At 32.5% G+C, this 15544-nt stretch overlaps 3 protein-coding genes and 3 non-coding genes across 6 annotated transcripts; 4 read left to right on the forward strand and 2 right to left on the reverse strand.

The window, feature by feature from the left end:
* Nucleotides 1-2105: 2105 nt before the first annotated feature.
* Nucleotides 2106-4269, forward strand: LOC116349532. Its single transcript, XM_031781013.1, has 2 exons — nucleotides 2106-3254; nucleotides 3386-4269. The coding sequence occupies exons 1-2, from the start codon at nucleotides 2267-2269 to the stop codon at nucleotides 3823-3825; spliced, it is 1428 nt and encodes a 475-aa protein (XP_031636873.1). The 5' UTR covers nucleotides 2106-2266; the 3' UTR covers nucleotides 3826-4269.
* Nucleotides 4270-5047: 778 nt separating this feature from the next.
* Trnal-uaa lies at nucleotides 5048-5130 on the forward strand. The gene has a single exon. It is a non-coding gene; the product is annotated as a tRNA-Leu (tRNA).
* Nucleotides 5131-7186: 2056 nt separating this feature from the next.
* Trnal-uaa lies at nucleotides 7187-7269 on the forward strand. Its single transcript has one exon. It is a non-coding gene; the product is annotated as a tRNA-Leu (tRNA).
* A 2752-nt stretch (nucleotides 7270-10021) lies between these two features.
* Nucleotides 10022-10104, forward strand: Trnal-uaa. Its single transcript has one exon. It is a non-coding gene; the product is annotated as a tRNA-Leu (tRNA).
* A 115-nt stretch (nucleotides 10105-10219) lies between these two features.
* LOC116349540 (alcohol dehydrogenase-like) lies at nucleotides 10220-11744 on the reverse strand. The gene is made up of 4 exons (XM_031781021.1): nucleotides 11599-11744; nucleotides 11279-11506; nucleotides 10852-11183; nucleotides 10220-10750 (listed from the first exon to the last, which is right to left on the reverse strand). The coding sequence occupies exons 1-4, from the start codon at nucleotides 11695-11697 to the stop codon at nucleotides 10651-10653; spliced, it is 759 nt and encodes a 252-aa protein (XP_031636881.1). The 5' UTR covers nucleotides 11698-11744; the 3' UTR covers nucleotides 10220-10650.
* A 362-nt stretch (nucleotides 11745-12106) lies between these two features.
* Nucleotides 12107-13804, reverse strand: LOC116349541 (fibronectin type 3 and ankyrin repeat domains 1 protein-like). Its single transcript, XM_031781022.1, has 8 exons — nucleotides 13576-13804; nucleotides 13332-13415; nucleotides 13007-13111; nucleotides 12847-12948; nucleotides 12688-12786; nucleotides 12525-12623; nucleotides 12390-12464; nucleotides 12107-12323 (listed from the first exon to the last, which is right to left on the reverse strand). Exons 1-8 carry the CDS (start codon nucleotides 13634-13636, stop codon nucleotides 12289-12291), a joined length of 660 nt encoding a protein of 219 aa, XP_031636882.1. The 5' UTR covers nucleotides 13637-13804; the 3' UTR covers nucleotides 12107-12288.
* Between the last annotated feature and the right edge of the window lie 1740 nt (nucleotides 13805-15544).

Consider the following 15544-nt stretch of genomic DNA (forward strand, 5'->3'; position numbering starts at 1 on the left):
TTCATTTAGTTTTTCTTCGACATCAATCGCTTTATTTGAGATTCTGGAGTTTGATCACCTTTAAAAAAATGATACAATGCCGCTTGGATACCATCTGTCTCATTCCGCCGAGAATTTCGGATCTTTGAAGTCATTTTCGCCAGTAAGTTTTGCTATAGCAAAACTGGTGCCAGCACCTTTTACTCTTTGCCAGTCAATATCTCCCTGCCAGTGATAGACATGCTATTTCTATGTTTCTCCATTACCTTTTTTTATTAGTTTATTGATGCAAACTGAAATACATGTTATAACAAAATTTGCTTAATGAAATTTATTGATCGATTCTTTTAATGTAAAATTAATTTTTGAGATGTTTTGTAGATGTACTCAATGTTTAAAGTGCTTATGCTTAAAGCTACGTTTAGAGGTTCGAGATTATTTTGATAATTTTTTTCGGTCAAAATGCAGACGGATAAAAATGGAAATGGCCCAGAATCGTTTTGAATTTCAAAGCGTTTTAATTAGTGGAAAAGCGTGTTCGATTTTACCTGAGTCAAAACGTTTTTCACATTCAATGAGGTTTTCTGCATGTAAATTAGTCCTAATTTCATTTCCTGAGAAGAAAACATTTCGAGAAAATATATATTGACAAGTTAATTCTGAATATATTTTTAATTTTCAAAAAGGCTTCATTTTCACATAATGATTTATTTTCTTCACACAAAATTAGATTAAAATTCCGTTGAACTTACCTCGCACCAACGAGAAAAATAATTAAAACCAAAATTTCATCTTTCGTTTTGATTGAACCAAAAACGTTGGTTAGAACGTGGAAAATAATGAAGAAGTTGCGATATTTATGATCAAAATTCATGAAATATAAAACTTTCGAAATTATTTTGTAAACAGAGTGCTCATTTATTACGATTAACTTCCAAATTTAGATGAATCGTTGAACAACACTATTTTAATGTGACTTTTTATGGTGATGGTGACTAAAAGCACATATTTAATCGTCAAGATTTGATGAAGTTTTGATTTAAAAACATTTGAAACACATTTCTATTCAAAACAAGATAAGATGCACGTCAAATAGTTGACTCATTCTTATCAGTCATACATAGTATGTATTTGCTAATGCTTACGACTTTAAAATGACTGTTGTGGAATTCCTTCTGAAAATAATTGTTTACATGTTAAAGTTCACTCAACATGAGTCAAAGAAATGCATGTTACGAGTATTTATTTTAGTTTTTATATTATTTGAGTGATAACTACGCAGTATACACCTGAATGTTCGCAGAACTGACTGGCCGCACATAATTCATAGAAGTTTTTAAGTGCCGCACCTGATTCAGGTGACCTGAATTCGACAGTGTCGCCTTACAAGAAAAATGCCCGCACCTCCGCGGTGCACATAACAGCTCTGAATGCTCGAAAATGGATGAGAAAATTGATTCATTGAATTATAACATCTCCAACATTGTTTGAATTCAAACCTTTATTCTAGAGCATTCTGGATCCTTCATATGTTCCTCTTAGCTCATCTTTAACTAATTTATTCGCAGAAAGTGTTCAAGCTTACTTCTTTTGTACTTGATGTGTGTATCAGAGGTCTGTATGCCTATTATATGTTCATAAGTTGTACTACCATGTTTCGATGTGAAATATTCTTACCGTTTTCGAAGTTATAATTGGTCAGTCTGGACGCTTTCGTATGGAATTGCCGTGATATAAAATGGTAATAGTTAAGTAAAATACCATTTCGAAGACTTCTGTTGCCAAAAATAAAAACGATCTGGACTTTGTTCCCAGAAAAAAAAACTGTGCGTCTCCACCACGAAAGCCAACAGAGTTTCGTGTAAACAAAAACTAAATCCAAAAATTCGAATTAAAATAAATATTTATAAAAGTTTTTTATTTCAATGTGCGCGAAAAAAACCACAAAAAATCAAAATTAAATTAGCGTCCGTTTGAGTTCGATTTGAATAGAGCAACGTGAAATTCACCACAGTTGAGTTTCCAATGCCACCACACTGGAAAGTGTTTGATCTGTCAAACAATCACCAATACAAAGAGAGAGAATTCTTTGTGCATGAATGTCAACATCGCGACAACCATCTAATTTAATTTATATAGCACATAGTTATTGGTGTGTTCTTTGTATATTTTAATCCGTTTTGCAATTGTTTGAATAAATTAATTTGAATGTATTGTATTTAAAATTGAGTATTAAATTTATGTAAAGTCACGTTCAAATAATTTAAAAATAGTTTAATTCATTACAATGAGAGCGTGTAGACGAAAGCAAGCCAAGCAAAATGAGTGTTTGGCAAGTGGTTCGCAGTCGTCGAAAGTAAACATGGCAAAACGATTTAAATTACAAAGAGCCGAAGAAGAAGAAGAACACCCACCGAATACAACGCATTTTTTAGATATGAACGATGATTGCATCGATACAATTTGCAATTTATTGGAGCTAGACGATTTATGTTCGATGAGTAGAACATGTCGACGTATCCAATCCGTGTCCGGTGACTATTTTCAACGACACTATCCAAATAACTATGTGCGAATTCAATCGTTTCGTCGACGTTCCGTTTTTTATAAGTATCCAAATGAGAGATATGTCGACGATTTAAAACCATTCATTCGAAATGTCATCATTCAAGAGTATAAGGGTAGCGTGTGTGCTGATTATTTGAAGCGAAATTTTTGCGAAAATTTGCGCGAACTCACATTGCATGGCATCAATTGTGAATTGAATGCAATGCATGGCATTCAAATCAAAGACCATCTCGAACATTTGGAGAATATTAAATTTGTCAATTGTTCAATTGGCGATATTTATGAGATTTTTTTGAAACATTGTCAACGAATCAAACATTTTGGCATCGATGAACCGATTCAGTATAACGGTAAGGTGACATGGGCACAGCACACATTTCCAACACTTGAAAGCATCACCTATTTTGATGAGGCGAATACAAATCGTGTCGAATTTGGACCGTTCTTACGGCGTAATGCACAAATTAAGTACATCGCTTGTAAGGGAACGAATGTTCAAGCAACGGTCATGCAACGGGCCAAAAATTTGGACGATTTGGTACTGTGCTACAATACACACAAGGATTTTGCACGGAATTTTAAACTATTGAAGCATTACAGCGAGAACAGCGACACAAAGAGGATTAAATTGGAGTTTACGAAACGATTGGAGGAGCTGGATCATTTTGCCGAAATTACATCGATTCAGAAACTGCATGGGTACCGAGGTTTGTACGACGGAGACAAATATAATTTTACTTTTCCGCACACCTGGTGTGGGGAAGGTATTTTTGGTCGATTTTTCTACGACTTTTTTTTATAATCAAAATTTTCACCATTTTTCTGTATTCTTCCGCAGGCTTCCTGTTCGAAAACTTGCAGTGTGCTGACCTGTTCGCATCAGTGGAGCAATTGAAAGTATTGCAGTTGCCGTCTTTTGGCCATGTTTCACAAATCTATATCAAACGTTTGGCCAGCTGTTTGCCAAATTTGGAAGAGCTACATTTTACTGCCCAAGATATGGCACTAAGTTTTAAAAATTTATTGACACCATTTTGTCAGAATCGAAATTTAAAGAAAATTGTCGTTTATTCCACGCACATTATGTATCGATGCAAGAAAAACGATATCACCGAATTAGGCAAAGTACGGGAATCAATTGAGGGCGTCAATAAATTAATGATTTACATGGAAAAAGAAGTGATTGACAGCATGCATTTTAATACGTTCGACAAAAATCAAGTCATACTCAAACCATTGTCAGAACTAAAACGCGAAATTCATTCATTCGATCTGTGAACACTAAGGGGATGAAATTGATTTTCATTTTGAATTAGAAATTACATCACAAACAACCGTTCAAATTGAGACTGCCGATTTTTATTTTTGGTCAAAAAAATTAGATCTCTTTTTGTATTTTATTATTCTGTATTTTTTTGGCGAGCAAATTTTTTTTACATCACTGCCCAATTATTTTATATAATATGTCATTTTATTTGTATTTATTCATCTTATATATATTAACCAATTTGAGATATGTGACTGATTTTAAACTACCAAAAACAAAGGGAATTTTTAGGAAAAAATTAAATCCATAAATTTGATTATAAACATTGAGTGTCTATTTTAGGCGAATTTAATTTATTGTAGAAATTCGTCCATCACATACTTTTATTCAATTTTTATTTATCTAAAGAAAAAAAATTATATACTTCAGATTTTAAACAGTTTTCAAAGGTAACACACTGCCGATTGATTTGTTTTATCTAACCGATTAATTGTAAGACTACATATTTTTACATATTCATCACATTTATATCAATATGTTTTACACATAACAGACTAACTGTCTATACTGGAATAAAATATATGTTTTCCAACATTTTTTAAATGAAATCACCTCTATTTGGATCATTTTATTCACCACACTCATTATTTTCGGATATATTTTTGACTTTAGTCTTTTTTTCAATAAAGTTATGATCTTTCCCAAACTGAAGTCATCATATTTTCCACAATCGCCTGGAAAGTCATGTTGGAATGGTTGTAAATCAACACTTTAAAATTATTTTCGACGTTTTTTCAGACACTCATAATTTTTCAAAAAAATTTTTTGTATTTTTTACGCGAAATAAGCTAGAAAGAGAGAAATACGTGAGAATAATTTAAAAAAATGACTTTCAGTGAAATAAAAAAAAAAATAAATTTCTTGCGGAATCGAACCTGCGATAGTTGTGTTGAGTGCCGCAGCTCTAACCACTGAGCTACGCTGTCTATAGCGTATTTTAGATCAAATGGTTATGTCATTTGGTAAAAGCAAAGCATTCAGCATTGAAAATACATTCGAAATCGTTTAAATTGTTAATTTCGAGGTTGAAAACAATTCGAACGTATACATTCGATGACCATATTTCCTTTTGTATCAAGAACATTCGATAAAGGTATCTCACAGCACACCAAACGACGGTAATGTATAGTACGACGTATGATTTTATGGTATAAACACCGTTGTAATGTATAAGTCAGAATGGCCGAGCGGTCTAAGGCGCCAGATTTAAGCTCTGGTCCACTATGTGGGCGTGGGTTCGAACCCCACTTCTGACAAATGAAGTGTGAACTTCTTTTTTTTCATTTTGGTTTTTTAACATTTATTTAGTTTTTTTGGAATTATATTTTTTACGATGGAAATTAATAAAAAAAAATATATTTTTTAAATTATATATGCATTGTTTGGTGTTTAGAAGGGAAACAATCTTTTTTTTTTATTGATGTCTCGTTTCTTATGAAAACAAGTATTCTTTCTTAAATACAAGTTCTTTTTCGTTACATTGAAGGAAAATGTGACAATTTAGAGACGAATATTTTTGGTATTTGAGCAGATATTTTTATTATTTCTACCGAATGGGGAAAAAGTCGCATTTTTTTGTTGCTTGTTTCACATTGAATCGGCATTGACATTGAGTTGTTGGGCGTGTTTTATGGAATGCCAATAAGATTTTAATGACTGTGTCTACGTTCATCATCATGCGGTGTTCTTAAGTCATATTTGCTCCGAAATAAATGAGAATTTTCGTTATCTTGATACCCCATTCCAAATGCAATCAGGCGAGCAAAGACATCAATTCTACTCGTTAAAATCAAATCAAAAATGATTTATCTGCTATTTTATATTTCGAAACAATTTCCTTTTTTAGAGCCTATCTTAAGAGCATGAATAATGGAAAATCCAAAATGGATAATCCATGATAAACGGATTTTTTGTCCAATATCAATATGGTCGAAAATGAATAGAAACAAAATAATAAAAATGAATGAACCTCGCAATTAACCATAAATATGTGGTGTTCTATGTTCGTAGATTCGGATATTTACATAAGACCTACGATCAATGAAAATTCAAGCTGCACTCGATTTGTGAAAAAAATCCAATTTAAATATATTGTGTTCAACGCTATTGGTGGTAACGAATGTACCAAGCCACACTGTAAAATGAAGGCATTCAAATCCTATACATTATTTCTTTAACTAAACACACACACACACAGAGAGAGAGAGAGAGAGAGAGAGAGAGAGAGAGAGAGTCATGGTCAATATTTCTACAATTGATTCCTTGCCACCGTCTAAAATTTTAAAAAATATAAAAATTCAATGCCAATTGAAAAAGACATGACTGTCCAATGCGTTTTTAATACACTAATAGCATTGAATTCAGCGTCACGGCCAAGAAGTAATTTAAGGGCTATATTCTCTGAATAAATAAAAATTAATTATCTTATCGGTGGAAATGAATTTGTATAAAAATTGTATATTTGAATATTCTGGCTAATAGATGATGGGAATGTTCCATTTTCAGTATCCTTCACATTCACAGCGACTGTGCTTTCGTTTACCGATTAATTCGTAAAAATCAAATAAAGGCAATCACATATTATAGACATTCCAACCTTAAGAATGATTTTGAAAGACAAGCATTTGAAAATTACATGCAAGTTTAAAATTAAATTTAATTCGAGTCTCACATTAATGTTCAAATTAAATTTACTTATTAAATTCTATTCGATAGACTACACTAATTTTAGAATCTTTTCATGCCAGTTTTGATTTTGGTAATTATTTTTTCAATTGAAATTTTTGAAATTTGGGTCGTTTTCACCTTAAATCTCACAAAAAGTACAAATAATATTTAGATCAAAATAAAGGTGGATAAAACATCAAAACATGATTCACAATTTTCAGCTTGGAACTAAGTTGTATTTGTATCTCCCTTAAATACATACTCACTACCGTTTGAATGTTTATTTGCAAATGATTCAAAAATGTATCTTATCTCCCACATTAATATCAAGGAACTTATACATTTACAAGTGGCATCACACACAATGGAATACTTTGACGTTTTAGTGTAGCTGCGTTGTACATCTGGGGTTTGTTTGTTATAAATATTGTAGCAAAAGTTATTGACACAAAAAATGATCGTAATACATCCTTCGCTGTATTATATTTGAAATTATTACTTAAATTGTCAATTTATATGTCATCTATTTATTTATTTCAATGACCATATTGCCGTTTGTTTGATTAAAATGTATGTTTTTATTACACACCGAATGACGCCTTTGTTCAGTGCAACGTATGATTTATTGGTGTAAACACTTTCGTAGTCAGAATGGCCGAGCGGTCTAAGGCGCCAGATTTAAGCTCTGGTCCACAATGTGGGCGTGGGTTCGAACCCCACTTCTGACAAACGAAGTGTGAACTTCTTTTTTTTCAATTTGGTTTTTTAACATTTATTTAGTTTTTTGGGAATTATATTTTTTCCGATGGAAATTAATAAAAAAAATATATATTTTAAATTATATATGCATTGTTTGGTGTTAAGAAGAGAAACAATCATTTTTTTTATTGATGTCTCGTTTCTCATGAAAACAAGTACTCTTTCTTACAAATACAAGTACTTTTTCGTAACACTGAAGGAAAATGTGACAATATTTATTTAGAAACGAATATTTTTGGTATTTAAGTAGATATTTTTATCATTTCTACTGAATTCGCATTTTGCTTGTTGTTTGTTTTTCGTTGGATTGACATTTACATTAAGTTGCTTGACGTGTTCTATAGAATGCTAATAAGATTTATGACTGTGTCTACGTAAATCATCTTGTGGCTGTTCTGAAATCATGATTACGGATATTTTTATTTGCTCCGAATTAAGTGAGAATTTTTCTTTATCTTGATAATTGTGAAATTGTTCAAAATAAATGAACTTTACCCCTCTTAATTGCAATCAGACAAGCAACGACATCAATTCTACTCGTCAAAATCAAATCAACGATGATTTATGTGCTATTTTTATTTCGAAACAATTACCTCTTTTAAAGCCTTTCTTAACACTACGAATGGTTCCATGATCTACAAATGAATTTTTTGTCCAATAACAATATGGTCGAAAAGGAATGGAAACAAAATAACAAAAATGAATGAAAAAGTCTCGCAAATAACCATAAATACGTGGTTTTTTATCTTCGTAGATTCTGATATTTACACCAGACACACGCGCAACGAGAATATGAGCTGCACTCGGTTTGTGAAAAAAAATCCAAATCAAATGAATTGTGTTTAACGCTCTTGGTGGTAACAAAATGGAATTTACCAAGCCACACTCATGGGGCGGAAATGAATGAGACGAAATTTTCTCTCTCATGGGCGCAGCCATATTGAAAATTTTGTATGCGCTTATATGTAAAATTGGTGGCGCCACTGGTATATTTGATGGAAAAAGAAGAACATGTTTGAGTCTCACTCGTTTATATGTAAATTACATAGGCATTTCCAGGCCATGGCCACACTGCACAATGAAGACTGCTGATATTAAAATCCTTTGCACTTTTATTGATTGACTGTCCAATGAGGTGCATCAAATCCATTGTTTACAGCATTTAATTCATCGACATTCCTACGATTGCAATTTAAATTTCGAATATTATAAAGTGCAAGTTTATTTAAAAATAAAATGTCTTACATCCGTAAGATGAACTTTTCCGCACTGTGATCCACGACATGAAAGAAAACTAAATCTGACATTAGTTTTAGATAAAAATAATTTTCGAAGCACTTTTCTTACAAAAACTTCTAAAGATGGGAATTTTTGTATCGGAGCCATGCCTATATGATATCGTAATCATGTGAAAATTTGCAGAGGTTATTTTTTTCACAAAAAGTTAACATTCTGAAAGTTTGAAGAAATTTCAATGCATATTAAGGGTACTTCCCATACAAAATTTCGTTTTAGAGCGAAAAATCCAAAATATTGTTCGGGAGGTGCCCCTAATATTCGTTGAAATGTCTTAAAACTCTCGGAATAGTATTTATGTGTGATAAAAATAACCTGTGCAAAGTTTCAGCTCATTACGATATCATACAGGCATGGCTTCCATACAAAAATCCAAATTTTTTGAATTTTTTGTATGAAAAGTGTTTCGAAAGTTGATTGTATCGCAAAACTAACGTCATATTCGGTTTTCTCGTACCCAAAAACCCCCCAATACACCTTTTTGAGTGTTTAGGAATACATTAAATATCACTTTTGGAAGAAAAATTGAATTTTTCCCATGGATGGACATGGGCATCACACCAGACATGACACTTTACCCTGTCAACCAAAGTCGCTCAAAATCTAATGGTTTCTATTCCTCGGCACCCCCAATCATCCTGTGAAGTCAGATTTTGAATTACTTTTCTTGTTTGAAAGTTATCGTGTTAACAAATTTTTGCGTACAGGGTACAGCGTACAGGGTACAGGGTACAGGGTACAGGGTACAGGGTACAGGGTACAGGGTACAGGGTACGCACATACATTCGGACATCGAAAAAACGCTGGATTCGTGTTCCCTGGCCCCAAAAACACCCAAAAAACACATTTTTTATGGGTGTTAATTTTTCGACCGATTCCAATACTTTACCTTACACACTAGGTGTGTGCGGAAAAGTAATATATACACCGCATGAAAAAAGAGTTTTGACAATTACTTTTTTCTATAATATAAATTGGATTTTTGACAATTTCCATCTAAAAACCAAATAAATTAAATCAATCCTCTAAATACACTCTGTTTAAAAACACATAAATAAAAATCATCAAGAAATAATAAATCATCGATGTAAGTTGAACTCGTTCCTCACAAATTTCCCTCCGTCAAAATCTGTCAAGGCATCTCATTCAAGTTTGGCATGAAATATACATGGTTGCGTACATTTAGAAATTAAAATGAGATCATTTATCAATTCTTCGCTAATTGCAGGAAGGAATGCGTGTTTAAAAATGCTTTATTTAATAATAGAAACACATGAAAGCAACTTTTACAAAGTTTTAATTGAAAAGAAGGTACAAAATTAAAAAAATTGAAAATTACATGCCGTTTACAAATAAATTTGATTGTGTTGCGAGTTAAATTCGATTAGTATGATTTATGGATGTAAACACTTTTGTAGTGTATAAGTCAGAATGGCCGAGCGGTCTAAGGCGCCAGATTTAAGCTCTGGTCCACAATGTGGGCGTGGGTTCGAACCCCACTTCTGACAAATCGAAGCGAAAGCTTATTTTTTTCCACGTCAAACAATGAGATTTTTTAACATTTATTCATTTTTGAGTGAAAAAAAATGTTTTGCGAAAAAAAAAATATTAAAAAAAAATTGTGATTTTTTTTCAACTTATCTGGCACTATAGTATATTTATTCTGAACCATTTTTTATATTTTTATTCACATTTTTATCGAAGAAAAAAATTAAATTCTGTGAGTTTCTATTACAATAATTAATGTGTTTTCAATGGATGTGTTTTAATTGTTTAAATTAAATTTTAATTTGTACGCTGTACGGCCGCTGTTTCACTTCAGTTCTGTATCAATTTCTATCAATTTTTATTTGAATTTTTAGCTTAGCCAAAGGATGTACTCATTTTTGATGTTTTCGATCAACTTTGACTTGTAAAATAGAGAAAAATAAAATAGAGCCTTTATGTTACTTTCAATTTTATTTCGACTTCTAGTCATATTCGCAATTTATTTTCATTAGTCGAATTCAACAACGGATCAATTTCAAATAACCTAAAAAAGGTTAAATGTGAGATTATTCGGATTTGATATATGATCCGTGACCTAGAATCCATGTTGATCCATTTTCAGGTGTTTTTATTACTTCTACCATATTTTTGGCGCATTGGTTCGCCCTAGAATTGAATCAAACACATATTTTCAACATATTTTATCATTTTCATATAAACAAAATACGTCTTTCGCACACTAGCTGTGCGAAAAAGTAATAACATACGTTTGAACTACGACGTGTTCCTCAAAAATGATTGGAAGCTCATCGGCAGCATATTTTCCATAGGCTTTCGATGTGTAATCCGATAACAACGGAGTAGAAGTGGCTGTTGGACATATTAGAATGAATTTTATGCCAAGCTCTGCAGCCAACTCTTTTGATGCCAATGACTTGGTAAAACCGACGATACCATATTTGCTGGCACAATAAACAGGGGTGTAGCCAGACACACTTAAACCAGCATTTGATGATATGTTTACTATTGTGCCGCCGTGTCCACCTTTACTGACGGCCATATAATCAATTCCAGTCAAAGTACTATAAATTACACCCGTCTGCATTTTACAGGAAATTAAAAGTGTAAATAAATAAAATTGTACATTTTCAACGCGGCAGAAAAAAAAAAAAACATATCGAAAGAAAAACGTACCAAATTGATGTCAATAACGTCTTTCGGTCTGTTTTCATCAAAAATTCCCACACAATTCACCAGTACATCGACATAACCGAATGATTTAATCACTTCTTTGAATGCACATTCAATTTCGGACCTATTGCGAACATCCACTTTGTGGAATTGAGCGGTTTTATTTGGAAATGAAGATTTTAGTTCGGCAGTCGCTCTACTCGGATTCAATACATCAAAAATGGCAATTTTCTGTGATGGAAAACATATTTTTCAGGTACATTTTTTAAATCATTTTTTGAATTGAAATTTAATTGAAAAAAAAAGAGGCACATTTCTTTTACCTCAACTCCAATGGAAAAGAGCTCCTTAACGAATTCCAGACCAATCCCGCCTACACTCGCTCCTCCAACTACCACAAAACTTTGATTTTCAAATGACATTTCTCAATTTATAAAAAAAAATACTGAGAGAGACTGCAGTGCTTTCGAACAACTGATCATTTTGATTAAAATAAAAGCGGTTTTAAAGGTGTTAGATTATGCACATTGCACAGTTGTTATCTTATACCCAAAAATCGTTAATGACTGTTTGTAATAAAAGGAACACCAAAAACAAGACGATAATTAAATCGTAAAGTAGACGTCTACTTGTAAAAGGTACCTGTTTATGTACATAAAATCATTCATAAATCTTTTATGGTTTTTCAAAGGTGACTTTGCAATGTTCAAGATACTTTGTGTCAATCAACTTTCCTAAGTGAGTTCGTGTTTTTTCGAATCAAAATAATTTTTAGTAAAAGGGTATTTATCGGTATTTATCATTTACCTTAAGAAATAAAAAATATAAAAATATTTCGCACGTTCGATCTTTTATTCAGAAGTCACTACACAAAATAAACAATCAAATTAACTAATTAAAAAGACAATCGCAAGTGTCTTCGGTTGATTTTTGCGCTCCTTTTTACCAAAGTCTTTATATTTTTTTATATTTCTTCAAACGATTTTATCGTCTTCATTATCTCTGTCGCTTGCTTATTCAATGTTGTGACCAGTGATTAATTGTTTCACTTAAAAATGAAAATTGTCTATTAAAATCGCATTTTTTCAAGAAATAATTTTAAAAAAAACATTACATTCATCCATGGCTTTTTTAGTTATGTCCACGTCTGCTCCATGATTAACCAACACTTGTTTCGCTGCTTCTTTGCCTGAAAAGCGAAGAGACCTTCATTACAATTCTTCCATGTTACAAAGTTATCAATATTCACTTGTGTAAAAAGCATATGTATGAGCGGACCAATTTTTCTCATTTTTGGCATTTACATCTGCCCCACGCTCAATTAGATATTCAACCAACTTCTCGTTACCTGAAAAATACAATAATTTGCTTTATTACTTTTGTATACTGATCAGCCGCAGGGGTAATAGTACCATTAAGAGCGGCGGCCATTAGAGGAGTAACATTGGTATTGTCACGCTCATTGACATTAGCTCCACGTTCGATTAACCGTTCGCAGTATTCCTTGCTACCTAAAATGTTTGATTATTTTAAACAAAATTGAGTTTATTTCATGATTTGTGCAATGTTACCAATTAGTGCAGCCCAATGGATCGGTTGATATCCATCACCTTCATGTTTGGCAGTTACATTAACGCCATGTTCGATGAGTGTTTTGACAATCATAGTTTTACCTACAAAATTTTTAAGATTTCGAATGAAAATGAATCTTGTTTCATCTTTTTAAATTACCTTCGATAATAGCGAGTGCAAGTGGTGTGTAGTCAGAAACTTTTTTGTTAAAAGCATTCATATTCACTCCACTTTCGATTAAAGATATCACCTTGTCGGTTTTGCCTACGAACGAAATAAATGAAAATTATTATTTTTTTTGAACTATGACCGTCGTTGCGACTATAATTCGCACAATGATGAATAATCTTTCATGGATCAAAATTAATGATCTTTTTTAGTTTTCTTGAAAAAAAGTTTCGACGAAAAAATCAGGAAAACGATCAAAAATCGTTCAGCTGTCTAAACGAATCATTTAATGGAATATTTTTCGTCTCCGACTTACCTGATTTAATAGCATTAAACAAACTTAGCGATTCATTTCTCTTCGTAGCGCTTTGGTCGGAAATATTTCGAGTTACTACATTGCCTGGAAAGTTTAAAAAAAAGGTAATTTCGTAGTAGCACAGAGTAATTTTAAAATATCATTAGATTGAACAATTTGTGTGAATTTTCTAAAATTACGCAATTTATTCAATTCTGTTTTCCTTAATGTTCATCTTTGTATGTCATTTTTTCATTGATTTTACCTTGAACACCGATATCCAAGAGACCAATAACAACAAGTATAATGATCGCTATAAATTTCATTTTTTTAGAAATTTCGAAACCACTTCACGAGTACCAAAAAAATCAAGGCTTACAATAATAAAATTAGAACAGCAAATATAAAACTTCCGAAAATATTTTGCACAGATTACGTTCAACCTTCAAATTTATACCAACGTTTGAAGGTGTCGACGTAACAGATGTGAATAGAGTTGACGGTGATTAAAAAATTAATTTGAAAATGAAAAACATAGTTAATCGTCACTAAGAGGTTTGAGATGAGTTGTTTGTGTTTCAAACGAGATAAGATTCACACTAGAGTGGTTCGATTTTGACATTTTTTCAAGCATCAAAAATCGTACCCCTATAACCTCTGTAGGAAGGTCATAGAAACATGACTATAACATCGAATTCGAAAAAAAATGATTTTCGGTGATGCGCGGCTCCAGGCGGTTTCTTAAAAAAAAATCAAATTTTTATGAATCTTGATGAATTTTGAGCACTTTGAAAATTCAACAAAAACATTAATATTCGACACTTTTTTAATAAAAATAAAATGTCTTACATCCGTAAGATGAACTTTTCCGCACCGTGATCCACACCATGCATTTATTACAAATATTTTACTCAAAGAATTCACGAGAAAACTGAACCTGACATTAGTTTTAAGATACAAATAATTTTCGAAGCACTTTTCATACAAAAACTACTAAAAATGAGAATTTTTGTATCGCAGCCATGCCTATATGATATCGTAATCATGTGAAAATTTGCAGAAGGTTATTTTTTCACAAAAGGCTAACATTCCGAAAGTTTGAAGAAATTTCAATGCATATTAAGGGTACTTCCCATACAAAATTTCGTTTTTGAGCGAAAAATCCAAAATTTTGTTCGGGTGGTACCCCTAATATGCGTTGAAATGTTTTCAAACTCTCGAAATGGTATTTTACTTTTCCGCACACACCTAGTGTGAAAGGGGAAAGTATTGCAATAGGTCAAAATTTACGAAACTTCAAAAACATATTTTCTGGACGTTTCTGAGGTCAGAGAACCCGAATCAGGCCGTTTTGAGCATGGTTGTTGTGGGTCGCTTCCACGTCGTACGTCGTACGTCGTACGTCGTACGTCGTACGTCGTACGTTGTCCGCCGTACGCAAAATTTGTCCATCGATTTTCTCACCACCCAGAAAAGTTATTCGAAATCGGACTTCACGGGATGATTGGGGGTCCCCAGGAATAGAAATCATCAGATTTTGAGCGACTTTGGTTGATGGAAAAAAATTCCATGCCTGGAGTGATACCTATGAAAAAGAGTCCAATTTTCGTCCAAAAGTCATACTTAATGTAGTCATAATAAACACTCAAAAATATGTATTGGGGGGTTTTTTGGCACGAGAAAACCGAATCCGACGTTAGTTTTGAGATACAATCAATTTTTAATACAATATCCTTGGATTTTTGTATGGGAGCCATGTCTGTATGCTACCTTAATGGCGTGAAACTTTGCACAGGTTATTTTTTTCACAAATAACATTCGGAGGGTTTGGAGAAATTTCAACCAAAATCAAGAGTACTTCCCATACAAAATATTCGTTTTTGAGCCAATTGAAAATTTTGTATGGGAGGTACCCCTAATTTTAATTGAAATCTCTTCAAATTTTCAGAATGTTATTTTTTTGTGTAAAAAATAGTCTTGGCAAAGTATTAAGGTAGCATACAGGCATGGCTCCCATACAAAAATCCAAGGAAACTGTATTAAAAATTGATTGTATCTCAAAACTAACGTCGGATTCGGTTTTCTCGTGCCAAAAAACCCCCCAATACATATTTTTGAGTGTTTATTATGACTACATTAAGTATGACTTTTGGACGAAAATTGGACTCTTTTTCATAGGTATCACTCCAGGCATGGAATTTTTTTCCATCAACCAAAGTCGCTCAAAATCTGAT

Source organism: Contarinia nasturtii, unplaced genomic scaffold, assembly GCF_009176525.2.
Source record: "Contarinia nasturtii isolate CC-2019 unplaced genomic scaffold, AAFC_CNas_1.1 Cnas_scaffold_2932, whole genome shotgun sequence".
NCBI classification, from domain to species: domain Eukaryota; kingdom Metazoa; phylum Arthropoda; class Insecta; order Diptera; family Cecidomyiidae; genus Contarinia; species Contarinia nasturtii.

What these genes read in the sequence shown, in the direction of transcription:
- LOC116349532 (XM_031781013.1), top strand. Translation starts at nt 2,267, where the DNA reads ATGAGAGCGTGTAGACGAAAGCAAGCCAAGCAAAATGAGTGTTTGGCA. An exon ending in GAAACTGCATGGGTACCGAG is followed by an intron (nt 3,255 to 3,385) that starts GTTTGTACGACG and finishes ATTCTTCCGCAG; the next exon opens with GCTTCCTGTTCGAAAACTTG.
- LOC116349540 (XM_031781021.1), bottom strand. Translation starts at nt 11,697, where the DNA reads ATGTCATTTGAAAATCAAAGTTTTGTGGTAGTTGGAGGAGCGAGTGTA. An exon ending in ACGTTATTGACATCAATTTG is followed by an intron (nt 11,184 to 11,278) that starts GTACGTTTTTCT and finishes TGTAAAATGCAG; the next exon opens with ACGGGTGTAATTTATAGTAC. An exon ending in GAACACGTCGTAGTTCAAAC is followed by an intron (nt 10,751 to 10,851) that starts GTATGTTATTAC and finishes ATTCAATTCTAG; the next exon opens with GGCGAACCAATGCGCCAAAA.
- LOC116349541 (XM_031781022.1), bottom strand. Translation starts at nt 13,636, where the DNA reads ATGAAATTTATAGCGATCATTATACTTGTTGTTATTGGTCTCTTGGAT. An exon ending in AATGGCCGCCGCTCTTAATG is followed by an intron (nt 12,624 to 12,687) that starts GTACTATTACCC and finishes TGTATTTTTCAG; the next exon opens with GTAACGAGAAGTTGGTTGAA. An exon ending in TACATATGCTTTTTACACAA is followed by an intron (nt 12,465 to 12,524) that starts GTGAATATTGAT and finishes TTCGCTTTTCAG; the next exon opens with GCAAAGAAGCAGCGAAACAA.